We start from the raw sequence: 23,011 nt of genomic DNA, 5'->3' as shown, positions 1-23,011 counted from the left end.
GCCAGCCGTCTGGTTAGCAGGCAAGTGTCTTAGCCACTATGCTACCAGGGCTCCCCTACTCTTAGGCACCTTAAAAATCTTCTAGCCTCTAACCATTACCCAATTCTAAAACCACTTTTACAGTTTAGATATCTGTTAGAGCAGCACCCGCTCTTCCACTATCAAATTCTGTCTTAGTTATCTAGGGTAGCTATAATAGAAGTACCACAAGTCAATCCCTGTCATAAACAGAAACTTATTTTTTTACAGTTTAGGAGGCTAGAAGTCTGAATTGAGGGTGCCAGTGCTAGGGGAAGGCTTTCACTCTTCCTGAAGGAAGCTCCTTGTCTCTTTGTAATTTATGCTCCTGGGAGATCTTCATGTGACTTGGCATTTCTCTTCCACATCTCTGTTTTTTGTCTTTTTTAATCTCTTTTGTGCATGCAATCCCTGGGTTACCAACATCCAAGTTATATACAACCCTTAGTTATGAACCAACCCCTATAAAGTACTTTAAAAATTCTAGGTACATAACAATGATTCATAATAACAATCAAGCAAAATACTTGATTCGTAATAACAATCAAGTATTTTGCAATGTACATCAAAGCATTATTATTACTGTATTATTATGTTAAAGATGTTTTAATGTATCTGGAAGTGTTTCTTTAATGCTTTCTGTGCATGCAAAAGTACACTATTTATTATATACTAAACAAACATTTGATTAACCTTGGATACAAACCATAACTAACTGTTCTGATTTACATACAGATTCAACTTAAAGAAAGATTTAGGAATGGAACTTATCATAATCCGGGGATTGCTTGTATCTCAAAAGAGATTGATTCAAGATATAATCTACATTAATCCTGTCTTATGTAACATATCCTAGTAGTTAAAGAATTACTTTAACTTTGTTTTGGAATAGATATGCTACTTAACTGTGTAATAAGGAGTGGTGCATTTAGTAGTATCCAACTAAGTTTATAATTTAGAAAGGAAATATGCTTACACAGTATTTTCTGACTGGTGACACTTAAAAAAAATCAGATTCCATCGATCATGAAGTAAGGTCAGTTAGTGTTATAATGCCAGGAACTAGGTTAGCATGAGAGGATTTTTTGAAAAGGAAAATTATATGTCATAACTCTAATAATTTTATTGTAATTTTTTTTAAAAATGGAATACTTTACGTTGTATGTATGTACATATGTATCTATGTGGAGATAGGCAGAAATATTTCAAACATTCAGAAAAGTACAGAAACTAATAAACACCTGTGTACCCACTTGATTAAATTCTAGCATTTCTTCCTTGACTTTTCATGGTGTATAGAACAGCACTCAGTCATTTAGAGGTAATTGAGATTAATCATAATGAACAAATACCAATTATTGTTCTGTAATACCTAGCTTGACCTTAATCAGTTCCCTTAGACCTAAGTGTAGAATATTCTTCTGATTAATTCCTTAATGTTACAAATTTATTTTCACTGTCCTCTTGTCTAAAGTAACTTTGGAAAATGGAACAAATAAATTTGTTAAAGGAATAACCTTGGTTTGTATGGTAATTCCTATGTGCGTATGTGGAGTTTGTGACTAATAATTTTATACCTGGTTTTTGGGAACTCTGGTAGAATAGTGGCTAAGGCACTTGACTGCTAACCAGAAGGCTGGCGGTTCAAACCCACCAGCCACTCCTTGGAAGGAAGATGGGGCAATCTACTTCCGTAGTGATAGTGCCTCGGAAACCCAAGGAGGAGTCGCTATGGGTCGGGTCCAACTCGACGGCACATAACAACAACAACAACAACAACAATCCTGTCTCAGGAGCTCTGGTGGCGTAGTGCCTAAGGCACTTGACTATTAACCAGAAGGCTGGCAGTTCAAACCCACCAGCCACTCCTCAGAAGGAAGGTTGGACAATCTACTTCCGTAGTGATACTGCCTTGGAAACCCAAGGAAGGGTCACTATGAGTCCAGGGACTTGATGGCACATAACAACAACAACAACAATCCTGTCTCATTAACATAATAAAGGCAACCCAGGCCCATGTGACATTATAACAACAATCGTAGAAGTTAGGATTTACAGCATGTTTTGGGGGTATATTTTATTTAATCCATAACATCCTCCAACTACTGATTTTTTTTTTTTTTGAGCAAGAAATTGATTTTAACTCAAATAAGGTATAATGAGAAAAGCAAATTAATTTCAGTAAAAGGCAATATATGATACAACCAAGAAAAAAAGACAAAACCTGAGATTCCAATGAACCCCAAATAGGATAGACACCAAAAGAAAGTCATCGAGATGTATCATAATCAAACTTTCCAAAACCAAACACAAACAATTCTGAAAGCTGCTTGGGAAAATTGAAATTTTACCTACAAATGGGAACTGATAAAACTAAGCTCTGATTTCTTGGCAGAAACCTTATAAACAGGTCAATGAGATGACAACAAAATTGCCAGCCAAGAATTGTGTAACCAGCAAAATTCTTCCTTAGATATGATGATAAAATTAGGACATTTCTAGATAAACAGAAATTAACAGTCTGTAAAAACCAGACCATCCTTATAAGAAATGCTAAAGGAAGTCCTTCAAACAGAGAATCAATAGTGCTACATGGCAACCTGAGATTAAAGTACATGACAACATCTCATGGAAGCCATCCAGATAAAGAAGTTTCAAAAATAAAGCTTAAAAAAAAAAACCCAAACTCACTGCCCTCAAGTTAATTCTGACTCACAGCAACAATTAGGTTTCTAAGGCTGTAGATCTTTACAGAAGCAGACTACCCCATCTTTGTTCCACTGAGCAACTGGTGGGTTCAAATGACCGGTCTTTTGCTTAGCAGACATATGCCTTAGCCACTACGCCATCAGAGCTCCTTAAAACTAGAAGACTGAAAATGTGGAACTGGATATGTCAGTGTGTAAAATGATGACAACTTTGAAACGAAAAGAAGGAATAAATGGTGTAATTACAGAACTTTCATGTGGAGAGGAAGTTAAGAAGATATTAAGATAGAACGGACTGTTTTAAATGAAAGAAGATAAAACTAAATTTTGGGATAACTAAATGAAAATTAGTAAACCTTAACACAAATAAAAAAGAAGAAAATTTTGAAGACTGTAAATACAAAATCAACAGGAACAATGGAAATGAAAAGAAAATCCATAAAAAAAAAATGCTCAGAACATAAAAATACATGGTTCAAAGAAATCAGCAGCACACACACACAGAAGATCAGCAAAATGACAGCAATGGATTCATGCTTGTCAATAATTGCACTGAATGTAGCAGGATTAGATGCACAGTCAAGAGAAAGAATGGCAGAATGGACCAGAAAACATGAGCCATCAATATGCTGGCAACAAGAGACACAACTTAAACAGAAAGATAAAAAGACTAAAAATCAAACAAGGGGAAAAATAAAAAAAGAAAAGAAAAGCACAACCAAAAATAGCTGAAGTGGCAAAATTAATCTTTGATAAAATACACGTTAAGGCAAAAACTAGCATAAGAGGAGAAGGACATTATATAATATTTAAAGGTCAGTCCATTAAGAGAACATAACCATAATAAATATTGATGCACGAAATGAAAGGGCTCCATAATCATAAAACCAACTTTAACAGAATTGAAAAAAGAAACAGATAACTTCATAATAATAATAGGAGACCTTAACACTTCACTTTTGATGAAGGACAGAACAAATGAAACTCAGCAAAGATCCAAAAGACCTGAACAACACCAGCAGCCAACTTGATCTCGCAGGTGTAAGCAGAACACTGCACCCAGCAACAGGATAGGACACGTTTAGCAAGTTGATCGTTCTCAAGAATCGACCATAGTTAGGCCACAAAGCAAGCCTGAATAAATTAAGAAACACTGAAGTAATACAAAATGTCTCTCAGATCACAACAATATGAAATTAAAAATCAATAACAGGAAGGACAAGGGAAAAAAAATCAAAGCATGGAAACTGAATACCCCACTTAAAAACACTGAGTAATAGAAGGGATAAAAAAATAAAAATTAAAAACTTTGTAGAATCAGATGACAACGAAAACACAACATACCAAAACCTTTGGGACACTGCAAAAGCACTGGTCATAGGTCAATTTATAGCAATAAATGTACACATCAAAATGGAAGAAAGAACCAAATCAACACTTTAACCTTTCAGCTCCAAAAAAACAGAGAAAGAGTGTGAACAAACAAACAAACAAACAAAACCCACAGGCACCAGAAAAAAACAAAATAATAAAAATTAGAGCAGAAATAAATGGAAGAAAACAGCTGAAAGAATCACCAAGATTGGAAGTTGGTTCTTTGAAAACATTAATAAAAGTGACAAACCACTGGCAAAATTAACAAAGGAAAAGAGGGAGAAGATGCACATACCACAAATAAGAATGAAATGGTGATGTTACAACAAAACCAACTGAAATCAAAAGGATAATAACAATATGAGTAAATGTGCTCCAACAAATTTGAAAACCTAGAAGAAATGGACAAATTTCTAGAAATATACTACCCATCTAAACCAACAGAGACTGAGATAAAAAATTTGAATAGATCCGTAACAAAAGAACAAATTGGGGAGATCATTTAAAAAAAAAAAAAAAGTCCTGGCCCAGACAGCTTCATTGAAGAATTTTATCAAACATTCAGAGAAAAGCTGGCATCATCCAATTCAAACTATGCCAGAGCACAGAAATGTATGGAATACTCCCAAATTCATTTTATGAAGCAGGAACAATGCTGATACCAAAGCCAAGCAAGGACCCCACTAGAAAAGAAAGCTATGGACCAATATCTCTCATAAATATAGATGAAAAATTCTCAAGCCCTAGCCAATAGAATCCAACACAGTATCAAAAAAAAAAAAAAGGTCATACACCATGACCAAGTGGGATTCATACCAGAAATGCAAAGATGGCTCAACATTAGGAAATCAATCAACATAATCTACCACATAAATAAAGGAAAAGAACCACATGATCTTATCAATTGATGTACAAAAGGCATTTGATAAATTCAGACATCTTTCCTGATAAAAACTCTGCAAAACAAGAATAGAAGGGAAATTCCTCAATATAATTAAGGACGTCTACACAAAACCAGCATCCAGCATTATTCTCAACAAAGAGAGACTGCAAAGCACTCTCCTGGAGAATGGGAACCAGACAAGGATGTCCTTTATCACCATTCTTACTCAATATTGTACTGGAAGTCCTAGTCCGAGCAAAAATAAGACAAGAAAGGGAAATATAAGGCATCCAAATTGGTAAAAAAACAAAAACAAAAACTCACTGCCATCAAGGTTGATTCCAACTCACAGCGACCCCCATTAGGTTTCTGAGGCTGTAGATCTTTACAGAAGTAGATTGCCCCATCTTCCTTCCACAAAGAGGCTGGTGTGTTTGAACCACTGACCTTCTGGCTAGCAGCCAAATACCTTTTCCACTACGCCACCAGAAAAAAAAAAATTTACTGCCGTCGAGTCAGATCCAATGCATAGTCAGAGACCCCTCAACATCGTGTCAGAGACCCCTCCTTGGGTTTCTGAGGTGATATCTCTACGGAAGTAGATTGCCCGATCTTCCTCCCAAAGAGTGGCTGATGGGTTTGAACCGCCAGCTTTGTGGTTAGCAGTCAAATCTCCTTCCAAATTGGTAAGGAAGAGGTAAAACTCTGTATTTGCAGAATGTATGATCCTATGCATTGAAAATCCTACAGATTCTACAAGAAAACTACTGGAACTCATAGGAGGATTCAGCAAAGTGACAGGGTATAAGGTAGCATGTAATTCAGATTCCGCTACACTAGTGAAGAGAACTCTGAAAAGAAAATCAGAAAAATGATTCTATTTTTAATAGCCCCTAAAATAGGAAATAGTTAGGAATAAATCTCATCAGGCTTGTAAAAGTCTTATACAAAGAAAACTACAAAACACTACAGCAAGAAACCAAAATAGACCTACATAAACGGAAGAACATACCGTGCTTGTGTATTGTTGTTGTTGTTGTTGTTATGTGCTGTCGAGTCGGACCCAACACATAGCAACCCCTCCTTGGGTTTCCGAGGCAGTATCACTATGGAAGTAGATTGCCCCATCTTCCTTCCGAGGAGTGGCTGGTGGGTTTGAACCGCCAGCCTTCTACTTAGCAGTCAAATACCTTAGGCACTACGCTACCAGAACTCCCATGCTCATGTATAGGAAGACTTAACATTGTGAAAGTGTCAGTACTGCCTAAAGTGATCTATAAATACGATGCATTCCCAATCCAGATTCCATCACTATTCTTTAAAGAGTTGGAAAAACTAATTGTATAGAAAGGAAAGTGACCTTGGATAAAGAAAGCACTACTGAAGAAGAACAAAAGGAGGCCTCACACTTCCAGATCTCAGAACCTAGTATACAAGCCACGGTAGTCAGAACAGCCTGATATGGTACAAGGACAGACACATAGACCAATGGAACAGAATTGAGGACCCAGACATAAATCCATCCACCTATGGACAGCTTACCAGAAGGCTGGCGGTTCAAACCCACCAGCCAGTCCTCGGAAGGAAGGTTGGGCAATCCTACTTCCGTAGTGGTACTGCCTCAGAAACCCAAGGAGGGGTCGCTATGAGTCGGGGCCGACTCGACGGCACCTAACAACAACAACAACAACATGGACAGCTTATCTTCGACAAAGGGCCAAAATGCATTACATGGGGATGAGATTGTCTCGCTAACGAATGCTGCTGTTATTTCGTGACTTACCAGATTCAGACATTATCTTAACTTCCCCCTACGGGTGATAAAGAATTCACTTTTCCACATCATCTTTACTTTCCCTTCTACCCCTTACAATGAATTCATGAATTTTGGTTAAATTAGTCATTAGTTTTGACATGAATACAAGCAGATAGAGATAAATTGCAAATAAAAGATTGATTTAAGGATGTGGCTTTTTGGATTTATGGGTTTTATATTAGCTTTCTCGTACTTACATCCAGAATTAAACGTTGCCGTGGACCGTCAGAGCTGGACAACTGCAGACCAACCCTGCAGGGCAGACCATTTACCACGTTGTAGAGAGCTTACATCCTGAATACAGGCTGTTGTTGTTGTTGTTATATGCCGTCGAGTCAGCCCCGACTCTTAGCGACCCCTCCTTGGGTTTCCGAGGCAGTATCACTACGGAAGTAGGATTGCCCAACCTTCCTTCCGAGGAGTGGCTGGTGGGTTTGAACCGCCAGCCTTCTGGTTAGCAGTCAAGTGCCTTAGGCACTATGCTACCAGAGCTGAATACAGGCTAGCTCAGATAAAAGGCAGAGAGGAAGGGGCTGATCAGAACATGCCTAGTTCCTTCTCCAGACTAAGTAAGTGGTGGGTCTGGGGACTTGGGAGTTGGAAGTGTTGCTGCAATTGAAGTCCTTGCACTTGTAAAAATAAGCCAGGGTAATGAATATCCCCTACAGCTTCCTATAGCTATCTTTAAATATCCATCGAATCTGTCTATTCTGTTTTAAGTTACAAGTATTACATGATCAACTCTAATTTATTATCTAGCAAGCTTTGCTGTAGATTGGTGGGGTGGCAATTTAACATTTAAGTTATGACCTTCCTAGAGTCACTACAGGGAATCTGACCTTTTGGTATATAGACTTTTGTTTACTTCTTTAATTTTGACCCAGGCTCACTACCACGGTGCTTGATGTTCCAGAGTCTGGGACTCGCCTCTTTCAAGCTCCACCAAGGAGGAGAGCAGAGCTGCCCGACTCCGAAGGCGGGAAGGTGGCGTGGGAGCTGCAGGCCTGTGCTTAGCCCAGCGCCTCCCGGCCACCTTTCTGATGCCTCCTTGGTGATGCCCCTCCTCTGCTCTGCTGACTCAGCTGCCATTGGCCATCATCTTTCTGTCTTCCAAAAGTTTGCTGAAAGCTGTACCTGTCTTTTCCTTTTGTTGTCAAACATTCTGTTAACTTGCATTATTTTCCTTTTCTGTGAGTAAGTTTGGGGAAGAATAAATGAATCGAAATGGCCAAGCTGCCACTTTTAACTGGAAGTTTTAAAAGGTTTTATTTTTCCCATAACCCACTAACATGAGGCCTTTTTAATGCTCTTCTACATTATATATTTTTATATTTTTATAAACTTATTACCATTTATCAACTTTTTGGTATGAACAAATTCCTTTCTATTTGTTTAACTCACATACCTGCAGTTGGAATTGAGATGAAAGCAGGCCTACACAGAAATGCTAATTTGGTGCAAAAATTCACTTGTGTCACTTTTGAAAAGTATTTCCCATAAAAAAGTAGTAGATGAGATCTAGAAAGACTTTAAAATAAAGGTCATAATATGGTTACTTGTATTGATTTGTTGTCTTGCAGAAAGGAGAACGTTGACAAAGGAACCTGAAGCAGTTTCTGTTGAAGAGCTCAAAACTCTGTTAATACTCACAAGGGAGCACTTCGTAGATCAGTTTAATGCTTCTGTCCCTAAAACCATTCTACATGGTAAGTTTATTTTAAATTTCAGAGCTTGTTTTGTATGTGACATCTATAAAGTGTATTGGTCAAATCAAAATATATTTTATAGAATTAAGTAATGATAGATATTTATACATGCAAGTGTGTATGTCTTCCTGCTCCTCACTTATGTACGTGATTAGGTTCCAAAGACAGGGTTGTTATGTGGAAATCAGTGTTACGGGAAAATGGAGAATAACCACATCAGATCACAAAATGGAAGATACCACATCATTACATGACTGCCAAACCACTGAGAATCGTGGTGCAGCCAAGTTGACACGTAACCGTAACTCTCACAGCCAGTGTTACTCTTTCCTCCCACCTTGGCATTTGTTACTGCCAGTCATGTGTTAACGTGCAAAATAGTTGGACAGTAGATCTTTTACCGTGTTTATAAATGCAGAATGTCAGATAATGAGGTAGTCAGTAAATGAGGAGTAGGTGTGTATAAAATGAGCTGTGTTTCTCATCATTTTAAACATTCTGTTAACTTGCATTAAGTGTGTTCAGGGTTAACTGTTTTTGAGAAGAGGGAGGAGCATTTTAAAGTGATCTCTCTCTTACAACTCCTAAGCTGCTACAATTATTGAATTTCTGTTAAGCTTTGTTTTCATAAACTAAGAGTCAAATGTGCACTGTAAGGTTAATATAGCTAAAACTACTGTCTTAAGATGCTCCCTATTTGCCAATCATTATGCCAGGAACAGTCACCAAACTTCACTGGTGAAAAGCAGGAACTCGTTTTTGTATTTACTTTCATTTTTTCCTGTTTTCATGGTTTCTATTATTGTCATGAATTTGAATAGAATTAAGCTTTTGAAATCTTAAGAAAAATTCAGGAACTTCTGGATGCATTATTAAATGTACACAGCAACTGTTCATTTGTCTTCAGTGAGAACCATTTTTATTCCATAGGTAAATGAGAAAATGACAGGAGTAAAGTTAGTAATAGTGTTTGTTGAATGCCTTTTCTGTGTTCAACACTGAAAAAGAAAGTTAAAAAAAAAGGAAAGTGAAAAATTTGGTGCTCGGCTTTCAAGGGGCCAATGATCTATTTGGAAAGCAAGATGTAAATACGATATATAGTGCCGTGTTCAAGAGCATAGGCTCTGGAGCCAGACTGCCAAGGTTCAAATCTCACTTCTGCCACTTGTTGGCTGCATGTCTTTGTGCAAGTTACTTTCTCTCTGTCATCATTTCCTGTGTTTAAAATGAGGTGATAATATTGCCTACTCCTATTATTATGAGGAATAAATGAGTTGATACATGGAAAGTACTTAGAACATAATAAATGCCAAAAAGGTCTTAGCTATCATTTGTATTATTATCATTGTTATAAATCAGTACCAAAGTTATAAAGTTAAGTAGCAGTATGGAGTAATATCAAAGATGTTGGAGACAGTATAAGGTTACTTATAAATGGGGGATGTGTTCAATAAGTGAGAAGCAGCATAGCTTTGCAATTTCAGAATGGGCTCTGGTTATTGTTGTCATGTGCCATGGAGTCAGACCTGACTCATAGCAACCCCACCTTGAGTTTTGAGGCAGTATCACTACAGAAGTAGATTGCCCAACCTTCCTTCCAAGGAGTGGCTGGTGAGTTTGAACCTCCAGCCTTCTGGTTAGCAGTCAAGTGCTTTAGGCATTTTGCTACCAGAACTTCCAGGGATGAAATAGATGCTATGAAATAAGTGAATTGTAAATTGCTTAGAAAGTTACCTCCCATGAAGCAGGTACTGTATATTTCTTGGCTAAATAAATAAATGTGAATTTGAAGGAAAAGGCTATGACTGAGCATAAAATAGTCACAGAAGGCTTTGTTAGAAGCAGAAGGACTTGATGGAGGCTTTGGGTGATGCATATGATCTGTGTAGGGAGAAGATAAAGTTTTCTAGGTAGAAGAAACAACATACTTAGAGCCTTTGAGAAAAGAACAGACAAAGTTAGATCAAGAGAAAGTGTGGCTTAAACAGAGGATTTGTATAGGACATAAGAGTTAAAAGATAAGAAGGGCCAAATAATTGCAAGACTTTTCCAATAAGTTTATGGGAATGTATCTTATAGTTACTTGTGTAACGTCAAGTTCCAGTGCATGATTAACACATAGAGCTCTAGGCGTGTTCATCTTAAAATGCAGATCAGCTTATGTCACTTCCTTGCTAAAATCTTTTTGGTGGCTTTCCATTGCACATAGAAATTATCCTTAATGTGGTTTGCAAGAATCCTGATACCCAGCCTAGCACTGTTATCTTTTTCCAGTAATGTATTTCTGTTTCCTTATGACTGCAGAGGATCTTTTTGTTCTTTGAACATATTCCATTCCTTTTCTTTTTAGGACATTTCCACGTGCAATTTGCCTTGCCTGGAATGTTTTAACCCACTTTTCACCTGATCAACTCCTAGTCATTCTTCACATCTCAAATGTCACTTTCTCAAAGAGTCTTTCCCAGGCCATCATAAATTACTTATTTTTTGTATTGCTGTACTTTTGAGAATGTGTAGAAATGGGCAATGTTTCAGTCTCTTGTACACTGGTCGCTATGAGTTAGAACCAACTTGATGGTACCTAACAACAAAAACAAGTTTTGAATGAGATGATTGAGCAGTCTTTCTAAAAGATGAGGAATTTTTCTGGATGTTGTTACTAATTTCTGTTTCCAGTATGACAATCACATAATAGACCCGATAAAGTGGCCTCTTTTTCATATAGAGCTAATTTCACTAAAAATAGCAAAATTGTGCTTCTCTACAACATGAATGCTAATAATGCTTAATTCAGTTTTCTGATTCTTAGCTCATGAATTTTATTATGAGGACATAGTGAAATAAATTAACCTGAACACTGTTTTTTGTTTGTTTGTTTGTTTTAATGATTTCCAACATTTTGACGGCATTTTTCATAGTTCAGATCATCAGAGAGGCTTTCTTGTTGTTGTTAGGTGTAGATTTGTGTTTATATATATATTTATTTTTTGGCCTGGCAAAGATGTGTATTGTGTATTTTCAAGTAAAGGAAGACGAGCAGAAATGGAGAACGTGTGTTGCTGTTAGCTGATGTTGAGTTGGCTCAGACTCATGGCGACTGCGTGGAGAAGAGAACAAAGCCTTGCCTGGGCCTGTGCTGTCTCCGTGATCACTGCTATGCTCGGCCATTGTTGAGGCCACGGTGTATTTTGTGTGTCTTCTAACCTAGAGGGCTCACCTTCCAGTACTATATTGGGCAAAATTCTGTCATGATCCATAGGATTTTTATCAACAATTTTCAGAGCTCTGGTGGTGTAGTGGGTAAGGCATTTGGCTGCTAACCAGGTCATCAGTGGTTCAAACCTAACAGCTGCTCTGTTGAAGGAAGATAGGACGATCTACTTCATAGCCTTGCAAACTCAAGGAGGGGAGGTCATTATGAGTTGGAATCGACTTGATGCCAGCAAAGTTTTTGTTTTTGATTTCTTAAGTAGCCAGGCTTTTCTTTCTAGTCTGCCTTAGTCTGGAAGCTCCACTGAAATCTGTCCACCATGAGTAATGCGACTGGTATTTGAAATATCAGTAACACAGCTTCTAGCATGACAGCAACATGCAAGCCACCACAGTGCGACAAACTAATAAGTACTTAAGAAATACTTAATGTAAGTGCAGTGCAATTAATCTAAGAAGCCTTTATATACACTCATGTAAACATGTTGTTATATAAATGGGGGATGTGTTCAATAAGTGAGAAGCAGCATAGCTTTGCAATTTCAGAATGGGCTCTGGTTATTGTTGTTGTTGTTGTTGTTATGTGCCGTCGAGCCGGACCCGACTCATAGCGACCCCTCCTTGGGTTTCCGAGGCAGTATCACTACGGAAGTAGATTGCCCCATCTTCCTTCCGAGGAGTGGCTGGTGGGTTTGAACTGCCAGCCTTCTGGTTAGCAGTCAAGTGCCTTAGCCACTATGCTACCAGAGCTCCCAATGTAAACATACATATGTAGATTTATGTTTGTATTATGTAGCAAAATTGAGCATGTTAATACTTTTTAGTACTTGTGTATTTTTTTTTCTTTAGATACTATCCCAGTGGAACCTGATTCTTCAAGTCTAATGGAAACCAATCCTATGGAATGGCCAGAAAGGCATGCTCTTCAAAATTTGGAAACTTTTGAAAAAGCTAAACAAAAATTGAGGTAATATTTTAATCTGTTGTAAAGCATGTTATAGGAGCTCTGGTAGCGTAGTGCCTAAGGCACTTGACTGCTAACCAGAAGGCTGGCGGTTCAAACCCACCAGCCACTCCTCGGAAGGAAGATGGGGCAATCTACTTCCTTAGTGATACTGCCTCGGAAACCCAAGGAGGGGTTGCTATGAGTCGGGTCTGACTCGACAGCACATAACAACAACAACAACAAAGCATGTTATAGTTCAGTATACTTAAGTGAGCTTTTCTTAATCTTTAAGAAGCTCTGGTGGCATAATGGGTAAGGCGTTTGTCAGCAGTTCAAACCCACCAGATGCTCCATGGGAGGAAGATGAGGCACTCTCTCTATAAAGATTTATAGCTTTGGAGACCCAGTGGGATTGCTGTGAGTCAGAATCAACTAGATGGCTGTGGGTTTTTATCTTTTTTTTTTTGGTTTCTTAATCTTTCAATTGCTTTTATGAGATATCAGCTTCATAGTCTTATTATAATTGAAATGCCTGGTAACTGTATGTTACTAGATAAATAGATTATTAATAGAGTTGTATAACAGTTAAAAGGGAAGTGCTTTTCTCCCTTCCCTGCTCTCTATTACTTTCCAGGGGTAAGCACAATTAGCAGTTTGTTGTATAGCTTACCAGACCATCTTCCATAGATGTACACAAGTATATGAATTTATTTAAGAAAAAAAACAACTTAAACATGAACCTGTAAAATGGGATGGATGTACCCTTCTTTTTCAGTGTGGGGCCTTATAGACCATCATACAGAGTTTGGGTTTTATTTTATATATTTTGCTAAGACATTGAAGGATTTTCCAAAAAGTGAGGAGATACTTTATCAAATTGCTTTTTGCTCCTCAGTGGCATGTATACTACAGAAGGGAGAGATGAGGAGCAGAGAGGTTATTCTGTACAATTTCTGTAGCTAAGAGAGAGGTGACCGTGATCGTAACGAAGAGTAGTAGCAGGACATGAATTTGTGGTGCATCTTAGTGGTAACTTGAGGGACTTCCTGTGACAGAATGGCCGTGGAAGAGAGAAGCGAGGTATTAAAAATAATTTAGGTATATGGCTTGAATAGAGCGAATGGTATTCTCATTTATAGGATGGGGAAGACTAGTAGGCATTTGGGGTAAGGACAGTTTGGGCATGCTAAGTGAGCAATGCATTATCCAAGTGGAGATACCAAGTGACCTGGAGGAGGGATCTGGTACTTAGTTGTAGTTAACATTAAAGGGGTTTTTAAATATGTGACAGTAGATGAGATCACTAAGTGAGATTTGAGAGAAAAGAGGAGAGAGTTTATAATCATTCCCTGGGGGTCTCCAATGTTTATATACACAAAAGAACCTCAACTTCTTACCCATCAGTTTTAGACGGTATCAAATAATTTCCCACTGTGAAAGGTGAAGGAGCTCTGGTAGCATAGTGCCTAAGGCATCTGACTGCTAACCAGAAGGCTGGTGGTTCAAACCCAGCAGCCACTCCACGAAAGGAAACCTGGGCAACCTACTTCTGTAGTGATACCGCCTCGGAAACTCAAGGTGGGGTTGCTATGAGTCGGGTCCGACTTGATGGCAGTGGGTGGGGAAGAGGATGGGGTGGTAGGAAAGGTAAGGGAATTAACACCCCTGTTTTTCTCTACTTTTTAGCCTCCCTCTATCTCAGAACCTTATGATACTTGCAATAGATAATTCTCTTTTCTTGAAGTCATTTTTCTCACACCTGTCTGACTTCCTGCCTTCATTTAGACTGACCTGTCTGCGCAACTATTATCCTGCAATTTCTTTTAATCACATTTGTAGATTAGGCCTTTATGTTTTTAGATTCTGTGTCTTAATAAGAACTCTGATGCCAAATCAATTTTTGTTCCTTAATAGGTAATTTATTTTGTCTCTGAAACTTTCAGTATTTTTTATCTAACTTAATGTTCTGAAATTATATCTTTTTTTTTTCCAGCTCTAGGAAATATTCTTCTATTATTTCTTTGATAATATTCTTCCCTTCTTTTTCCCCTGACTTGTTCTCTCTCTTAAATACCTGTCTTAACTGTTGGTCAATGTCCCTGATTAATTTTCATTCAAATTTAATTTTTCTCTCGATTATCCATCACTATATCCTTTCTGCTTTATGTTCTGAGATATTTTCTTGATGTTGGCTTTCATCTCTTGAATTTTTTGGCTGTCGTGATATTTTATATTGCTACCAACTCTTTCTTTCCTCTCCCTTAAAGTGGGTTTTTCTTCTGTTCCTTAAATCATCTCATTTTACTTTAGATCTATATTTATTCCTCTGTGGTTTTTCTCTTATGTGTAGATTTTCTCCAGTGTCTGGTGGTCCTTGATTGTCTGTTCATAGCTAGGAATTTAGGATTAGAAGGTTCTGGGTAGCTGGCATGTGTTTTCTCTCTTTAGCTAGTCCTGTTCTTCACTTAGTCTCACTTGAAGTGATATTGGTATAAGGGGCAGATGTGGGATAGAGTGTGCCTGGCTAGCTTCGCTTTAGTACCAGTAAAAATACGTGGGGAGGGGTCTGACCTCCTCTGCTTCACAAGGGAGGAGGAGGGTCAAGATCAACATCAACAGCCCAAGACTGATTCCTATGAGGTGGAGGTCAGGCATATCTCCACCTTCCAACCTCTTACCAATTCTGACCCCAACTGGTCCCTCCACGGCACTGTCTTCTCTGCTTTATTACACTTGCCACACAGAACTCACAGAAAATACCCATGATTATGGGGTTTATTAGGGAAGTAACAGGTTATAATTCAGGATCAGAAACAGTTCAGGCTACAGTTCTTTACTCAGGACAGCCTCTTGTCTCTGGCTGCTGGCACTGCGGTCGCTTGGCTTCTGCCCTGCTCAGCCAAGTGTTACAAAGCTCTTAGCTCTGCCAGTAAATGCCCAGAGGCCCCTTCCTCTGCAGTAAGCCTCCTGCCTGAAGACACTCAGCTTTCTCACTCCATAGGCGGGAAACCCACCATGCTGTTTCATGACAGCCTCTTGGTTCTCCTGCCTCTGCTGCCACTGTTTCTGTGCCACTGTTTCTCATCACGTCTCACTGTCTCTGGTGTCACAGCTGTCTCCTGGATCAAGGAGGTTCAGCACAGGGATCTTGGGTCCGAGGGATGTGCTCCATTCCTGATTCTTCTTTCTTTATGATAGTGAGATCCCCCTTTTCTGCCTCTGAATGGCTCATTTGAAGCCTAGCAAATGGCCAAACTGACCCATCCCTATGTTAGCATTTCATGTACCGTAATTGCATAGTCTCATCCCCATAAGGGTGCCATGCACTTTATTTACATTATTAACAAGCTATGCAGTCCTCTTGGTGGGCCACAAGCACCTCACATGTGCCTAGTCCCACCCAGTCATCTGGTGGAAGTTACAAAGACCGAGGCTAGAAGGGCCACACCAAGCAATTCACTGCACTGTAGTACTCCTAAGGGTGTCAGCAGCCAGCCAGCCGCAGCCTGTCATCCAACCCAAAGCAGGGAGGGTTTTATTCTGGGGCATCAGCATTAACACTAGGACAGGCATGTGGTTTTGTATTTTCAGAGAGCAGTTTCTCTGCTTTTAACTTGCAGGTAAAAGCACAGGGTAAATGGAGCAGGATGTAGGAAGGTGGTACTTGCACAGTCATTCTATATACAGGTCTTCAAATGTAACACCTTAATTTCTGCACATTGCCACTCTCTGGCCCCAAGTTTAGAGTCTTACTGTGGCTTTATTGGGTGGGAAGAAGAAAATATTCCTTTTCCTAGCCTATTACGAATTTATTCTCTGGTATATCAATATTGTGAGTGGATATTATTTGGGTAGACAGGCTAGTATATTTGTTTAATCCACCACCTTGAACTGGAAGCTTGTTTGTCATTTAAGGTCCAGTTCAAATATGACCTTGCCTGTTAAGCCTTTTATAAATGCTGCACCTGAATGTTATCATTCTTGTTTAAACATTCGAGGACTATGTTATTATATCTTTCATGACACTTATTTTACCTTTCCAGTCTCTCAGACTTTGTTGCCTCATATTTAAAATGGGGACAATACCAATTATATTCAAAGCACTGAGAGTGTAATGAGATAAGTATGAAAAGTCCTTTGTAAGCTCGCAAACACTGAGCAAAATAAGGTGTTGTCAGTGCTGTTATTATTTTTTTAACTTAAGACATATTTTGTAGTGTAATTTATCACAAACTGAGTTTTAAATTGCTTTGATATCCTTATGTCCAAGCTTCTATATAAATGCAAATTATATATTTCCTTAATGCATCTAGCCTGTAAAATGATTGGATGTAGCATTCATTAAGATACCTTTGTGAGTCACTATTAGAGAGTAGCTACATAGAAATTAAATTCAACTCATAATGCAATCCCTATCCTCCTAGTATATAAAGTTCAGAGAAAATATTTGTCTGTTTTCTTGTTTGGCTCTTTTTATTAGGTTTATATTTTCAGTTAAAAGAAAAGAAAACTAGGAGGGAGAAGGGCAGTGTCAGTACATTAATGTGTGGAAATATCAGTCTAAAACCATAATGGCAACATTTTAGTCATATATTATCCATTGTTGCTGTTAGGTGTTGGTGAGTTGGTTCTGACTCTGGTGACTCTGCGTGCATCAGAACAAAGCACTGCCTGGTCCAGCACCATTCTCAATGTGCGAGCTGCGCTCGAGCCCATTGTTGCAGGCACTGGGTCAGTCCATCTCCTTGAGGGTCTTCCTCTTTTCTGCTAACCCCTCTGCTTTACCAAGCATGATGTTCTCCAAGTGACGTGTTTGCTTATTAACATCTGAACGGGATCTTTTGTAGCAAATTTGCCCAATTCAGTATGTTGTTTGATTATTGTGTTGCTTATTGGTCCAGTTATGAAGATTTTTGTTTTTATGTTGAGGTGTATATAATCCGTACTGAAGACTGTCGTCTTCAATCTTCTTCAGTCAGTGCTTCAAGTCCTCGTGGTTTTCAGCAATCAAGGTTGTGTCATCGGCATGTCACAGATTGTTAATGAGTCTTCCTCTAATCCTAATGCCTCATTCCTCTTCATATAGTCCATCTTGGATTATTTGCTCAGCATACAGATTAAATATGTGTGATAAAAGGATACAACTCTGACACAGATCTTTCCTGATTTAAAACCATGCAGTATATCCCCTTGTTTTCTTTGAATGACTGCCTCTTGGTCTATGTATAGGTGCACATGTACACATGTGCACAATTAAATGTCCTGGAATTCCCATTTTTTCCATTGTTATCCATAATTTATTGTGACCTAAATAGTCAGATGATTTTGCATGATCAGTAAAACACAGGTAAATGTCTTTCTGCTTTTCTCTGCTTTTAGCCAAGACTCAACCGACATCAGCAATGAGATCCCTCATTCCATGTCCTCTTCTGAATCTGGCTTGAATTTCTAGTAGTTCCCTGTCTACGTACTGCTGCAAACATTTTGAATTATTTTCAGCAAAATTTTACTTGCATGTAATATTAATGATACTGTTCACAGATTTCTGCCTTCTGTTGAATGATCTTTCTTTGGAATGGGCACAGTTATGGTCGTCTTATGGTTGACTGGCAAAGTAGTTGTCTTCCAAATTTCTTGGCATAGATGAGTGAGCACCTTCAGCACTGTATCCGTTTTTGAAACATTTCGGTTGGTATTCTATGAATTACTTGAGCCTTGTTTTTTGCCAATTCCTTCAATTCAGCTTTGACTTCTTCCTTTAGTTCCATTGGTTCTTGATCACATGCTACTTCCTGAAATGGTTGAATGTTGACCAGTTTTTTGGCACAATGACTCTGTGTATTCTTTCTATCTCCTTTTGACACTTTCTGTATTGTGCAGTATTTTGCCCATAGAATCCTTCAGTATCACAACCTGAGGCTTGAATTTTTTTCTTCAGCTTTTTTAGCTTGAAAAATGCCAAACGTGTTCTTTCCTTTTGATTTTCCAACTCTAGGTCTTTGCATATTTCACTGTGATACTTCACTTTGTCTTCTCGAACCACCCTTTGAAATCTTCAGTTCTTTCACTTCATCATTTCTTCCATTCACATTACCTACTCTCTGTTCAAGAGTGAGTATCAGAGTCTCTTCTGACACCCATTTTGTTTTTTTCTTTCTTTCCTATCTTCTTAATAACCTTTTGGTTTCTTCATGCACGATGTCTTTGATGTCATCCCACAACTCATCTGGTCTTCATTTATTAGTGTTCAGTGCATCAGATCTGTTTTCATGATGCTTTCCAAATTCTAAATCCTGATATACTCAAGGTCACACTTTGGCTCTTGTGGACTTGTTTTAATTTCCTTCAGCTTCAACTTGAACTTCCCTAGAGCAATTGATGGTCTGTGCTGCAGTTCTGCCTCTTACCTTTTTCTAACGGATGCTACTGAGCTTCTCCATTGTCTCTTTCCACAGATGTAGTTGATGTGACTCCTGTGTATTCTATCTGGTGAAGTCCATGTGTATATTTCCCATTTATGTTGTTGAGAAAAGGTATTTGCAATGAATAGGTCATTGTTCTTGCAAAATTCTATCATGCAGTCTCCAGCATCATTTCCATCACCAAGGCCACATTTTCCCACTATTGATTTTTTTTATTTCCAACTTTTGCATTCAAATCACCAGTAATTATCAATACATCTTGATTGCATGTTTGATGAATTTCAGACTGCAGAAGTTGGTGAAAATCTTTAATTTCTTCATCTTTGACATTAACGCTGGTTTGTAAATTTGAATAGTAGTCATTTTAACTGGTTTCCTTGTATACATATGGATATTATCCTAACACTGACAGCATTATCCAGTACTTCAGGATAGATCATGAAATGTTCCTTCTGACAATGAATACAATGCCATTCCTCTTTAATTTGTCATTCCCAACATAGCAGACCATAGGATTGTCTGATTCCAAATGGCCAACAGCAGTCCTTTTCAGCTCTGTAGTGCAGCTATCTTCAAGCATTCCATTTTATTTTTGACAGCTTTCAGTTTTCCTTGAGTCATAGTTCATACATCCCACATTCTAATTATTAATGCATATTTGCATCTGTAGCTTCTCATTTTGAGTAGTGCCACATCAGCAAATGAAGGTCCCGAAAGCTCTACTACATCCCTGTCATTTAAGGTTGATTCTGCTTTGAGAAGGCAGCTCCTCCGTAGTCGTATTTTGAGCACCTTCCAATCTGAGGGGCTCATCTTCTGGCACTATGTGAGGCAGCGTTACACTGCTATCCATAAGGTTTTCATTAGCCACTTTTTTCAGAAGTAGGTCACCAAGTCCATCTTCCTTGTCTGTCTTTGTCAGAAAGCTCCACTGAAACCTGTCCACCATGGGTGACCTTGCTGGTATTAGAAATACTGGTTGCTTAGCTTTCAGCATCATGCAAGCCACCACAGTACAACAAACTGAAGGATGAGTGGCGGAGTGATAAAATAATCAGGAAATGATCTAATTAATGTCAGGTCAGGAAATTAATTAAATATTTGTGCAGTGGAAAAAGGTTTTATATTTTGCCATACTGGTCAGTGGGAGCTCTGGTGGCATAGTGCCTAAGGCATTTGACTGCTAACCAGAGGGCTGGCAGTTCAAACCCACCAGCCACTGCCTGGAAGGAAGGTTGGGCAATCTACTTCCGTAGAGATACTGCCTTGGAAACCCAAGGAGGGGTTGCTATGAGTCGGATCCGACTCCACGGCAGTGGTTGTGTTTTTTGCAACTGGTGATCTGCCACTCAGTGTGTGAGGAAATCTTTAACCTTCTCAAAAGTAAAAGATTTTTCTCCTTTCCAGTTTATGAAACTTTCTGTGACCCGTTTGGTTTATAGAATAGCTGAGTGGATATGGTACCTTATTTGGAGTCAAAAAATCTAGAATCTAGTTATGTTATTATTATGTTAAATAGCTGTGTCACTCTGGATCTGTAATGTAACCTGCTGTATATTAATATCTAATAAATAGGAATAATAATACCTGTTTTGGTGGGGTTAGTATGCTGATTTTCACTTTACAAAGTACTTTTCTTTAGATGTTGCTATATTTGAAATAAAATCATCAAATCTTTTTCAAAGCTGTTTGTGAAAATTAAGCAATATAGTGTATATATAAGTAGTTTGAAAAGTACAAAGTACTGTATACATTGAAAATACTACAGTGATGATTCAGTGCTAATTCAAAAGGTCATAATCATAGCTAGAAGAGACCTTGGAGATATTTCTAATTATTGTCTCATTTCATGGTTGTGCTTCAAGTAATCTTTCAAGTTCATAGAAAATTGGGATAGTCAGTACCTATCCACAAAATTTTACAATACTGTGAGGTTTCAGAACATACAAGAAAGTGTAGATTGAATTTTATGGAATTGATAACTTCATACTACTCAATAATTCATTATCATTAATAAAGAATATTATTACATTTGTTTTATTTAAGTGGTAGTGTTGACAAGTTAACTGTAGATTTTACTGTGACTTAACAGATTTTTTTTTTGTGTGTGTGTACTTTAATACTAAATAATTCATAGAGATTTTATTTTATTTTCTTCCCTAATTGTGTAGTTTCCGTTTTCTTTTGTGTATTTTTCTAGTTTCTGTTCACATCATCTTTTGCTGACTATGGTGACTTCTAATCGTCCTTTAATAAATCGGTTTCCACAGAACTGGGTCATTACCTCGCTCATCTGAACAGTTGCTGGGCCACAAAGAGGATCCACGGGACTCCGTGACATTATTGGACGCTAAAGAATTGCTTAAGCACTTTACCTCAGATGGATTACCAATCGGAGATCTTCAGCCTTTACAAATTCAAAAGGGGTCAGTTATAAACTTTTATTTGCAATTAATTTATTTAAAATAATACTTGATCTCATTTTCTCTGTTAATTGATGGCCAGTGCCTCTTAGACAAAATTCGTTAAGTTTGATCCCAAATTTAACAGTTGGCTTCAGTCTTCACATTTAAACTTAACAAATGTTCTGCTGTTTTAGAATATTCTGGATAAAACAAGGAATAATGAAAGCTACCTTAGTATATTCCCTATGGACGACAGTAACTTCGTCCTTTTTTTACAAAGGGCAGCAAGGAAAAATTTAGATTTTGACTTTGTGAGAATCATTGTTTTTAAATTTCTGTTTACTGTGTTGCTCTCTGGGTTTTTATTTTGCTGCTAGTTGTGGCATGAACGTTGTCAGCCATGCCTAATAGTAAAGAAATGCACAACTGAAGTGAATGTGAAAGTGTAAAAAAAATGCTTTTGATCTATGATAATAACAGAATGCACTGTTTTCATGAGTAATTCACATCTAATTTGACTTCCAGGATAACTTCCACTAGTTAGCTAGCTTTACTAGTTAATGATTGCTGCATGTTGCTGATATTGACTATAATTAAAACTGTGTCATCCCAAATACTTGTAAGAAAAAATTGAGAATTTTCTCATCATCCCCAATTTCTCTCTAATTGCTAATCTATGATTTAGAAAACCTTCTCAAGGACCTTAAAAATTATAGAGCACTTTGATCACTTTTGAGGAGCTCTGGTTGGTGCAGTAGTTAAGACATTTGGCTTCTAACCAAAATGTCAGTGGTTTGGATTCATCAGCAGCTCTGTAAACATTTACAGACATACGAACCCTATGGGGGTCACTGTGAGTCACAATTGTGAGTTTGGTTTGGTTTGGTTGATCACTTTTACAAAGTTTGTTTTGAATTATATATACTCTGATAAATCTTGATTTTGAAGGGAAATTTGGGGAAAGACTTATTTAATGGCGGTTAGATCTCAAATACAATGTTAGAGGGGAAAATTCAGAACAGAATCTCACTTTTTGTAGCCATGGAAGCCGGATGAACCCCTAAAACTATTGCCTTAGATAATATTTAAACCTTAAACCGAAAATATCTCCTGAAGTCTTCTTAAAACCAAAGAAAAGTTTAACTAGTACAGAACGTCTGCCTGCAGCATTATTTGTTATTGCTGTTAGTTGCCAATGAGTCGATTCTGACTCATAGTGACTCTCTGTACAGCAGGATGAAACAGTGCCCAGTCCTGTGCCAGCCTCTCAGTCATTGCCATGCTGGAGCCCATTGCCACAGCCACTGTCAGTCCTCCTCATTGAGTGTCTTCCCCTTTTTGGCTGACCCTTTGTTTTACCTAGCATGAGATCCTTTTCCAGGGGTTAGTCCCTTCTGACATGACCAAAGTACAAGAGATGAAGTCTGACCATTCTTGCTTTTTTTTTTAAAATAGTGATTTGGGTGAAAATTTACAGAGCAAATTCACTTTCCATACAGCAGTTCAAATATACTTTGTTTGTC

The 23,011-nt window shown here is 38.1% G+C and overlaps 1 protein-coding gene across 1 annotated transcript in view; it reads left to right on the top strand.

Annotated features, from left to right (window-relative positions):
• Window positions 1-23,011, top strand: part of LOC103202070 (MDM2 binding protein) — a gene marked incomplete at its 3' end in the record, with an annotated part of 94,999 nt that overhangs the window by 46,312 nt on the left and 25,676 nt on the right. The window contains exons 14-16 of the mRNA XM_007946862.1: window positions 8,380-8,505; window positions 12,565-12,682; window positions 21,354-21,509. Coding sequence (XP_007945053.1) covers window positions 8,380-8,505; window positions 12,565-12,682; window positions 21,354-21,509 — 400 coding nt within the window. The remainder of the gene's footprint in view (window positions 1-8,379; window positions 8,506-12,564; window positions 12,683-21,353; window positions 21,510-23,011) is intronic.

This window comes from Orycteropus afer, unplaced genomic scaffold (assembly GCF_000298275.1).
Source record: "Orycteropus afer afer isolate SDZICR_OR568_19922 unplaced genomic scaffold, OryAfe1.0 scaffold00173, whole genome shotgun sequence".
NCBI lineage: Eukaryota > Metazoa > Chordata > Mammalia > Tubulidentata > Orycteropodidae > Orycteropus > Orycteropus afer.
The sequence above is the reverse complement of the archived record's forward strand: the minus strand, read 5'-3'. Positions and strand labels throughout refer to the sequence as shown.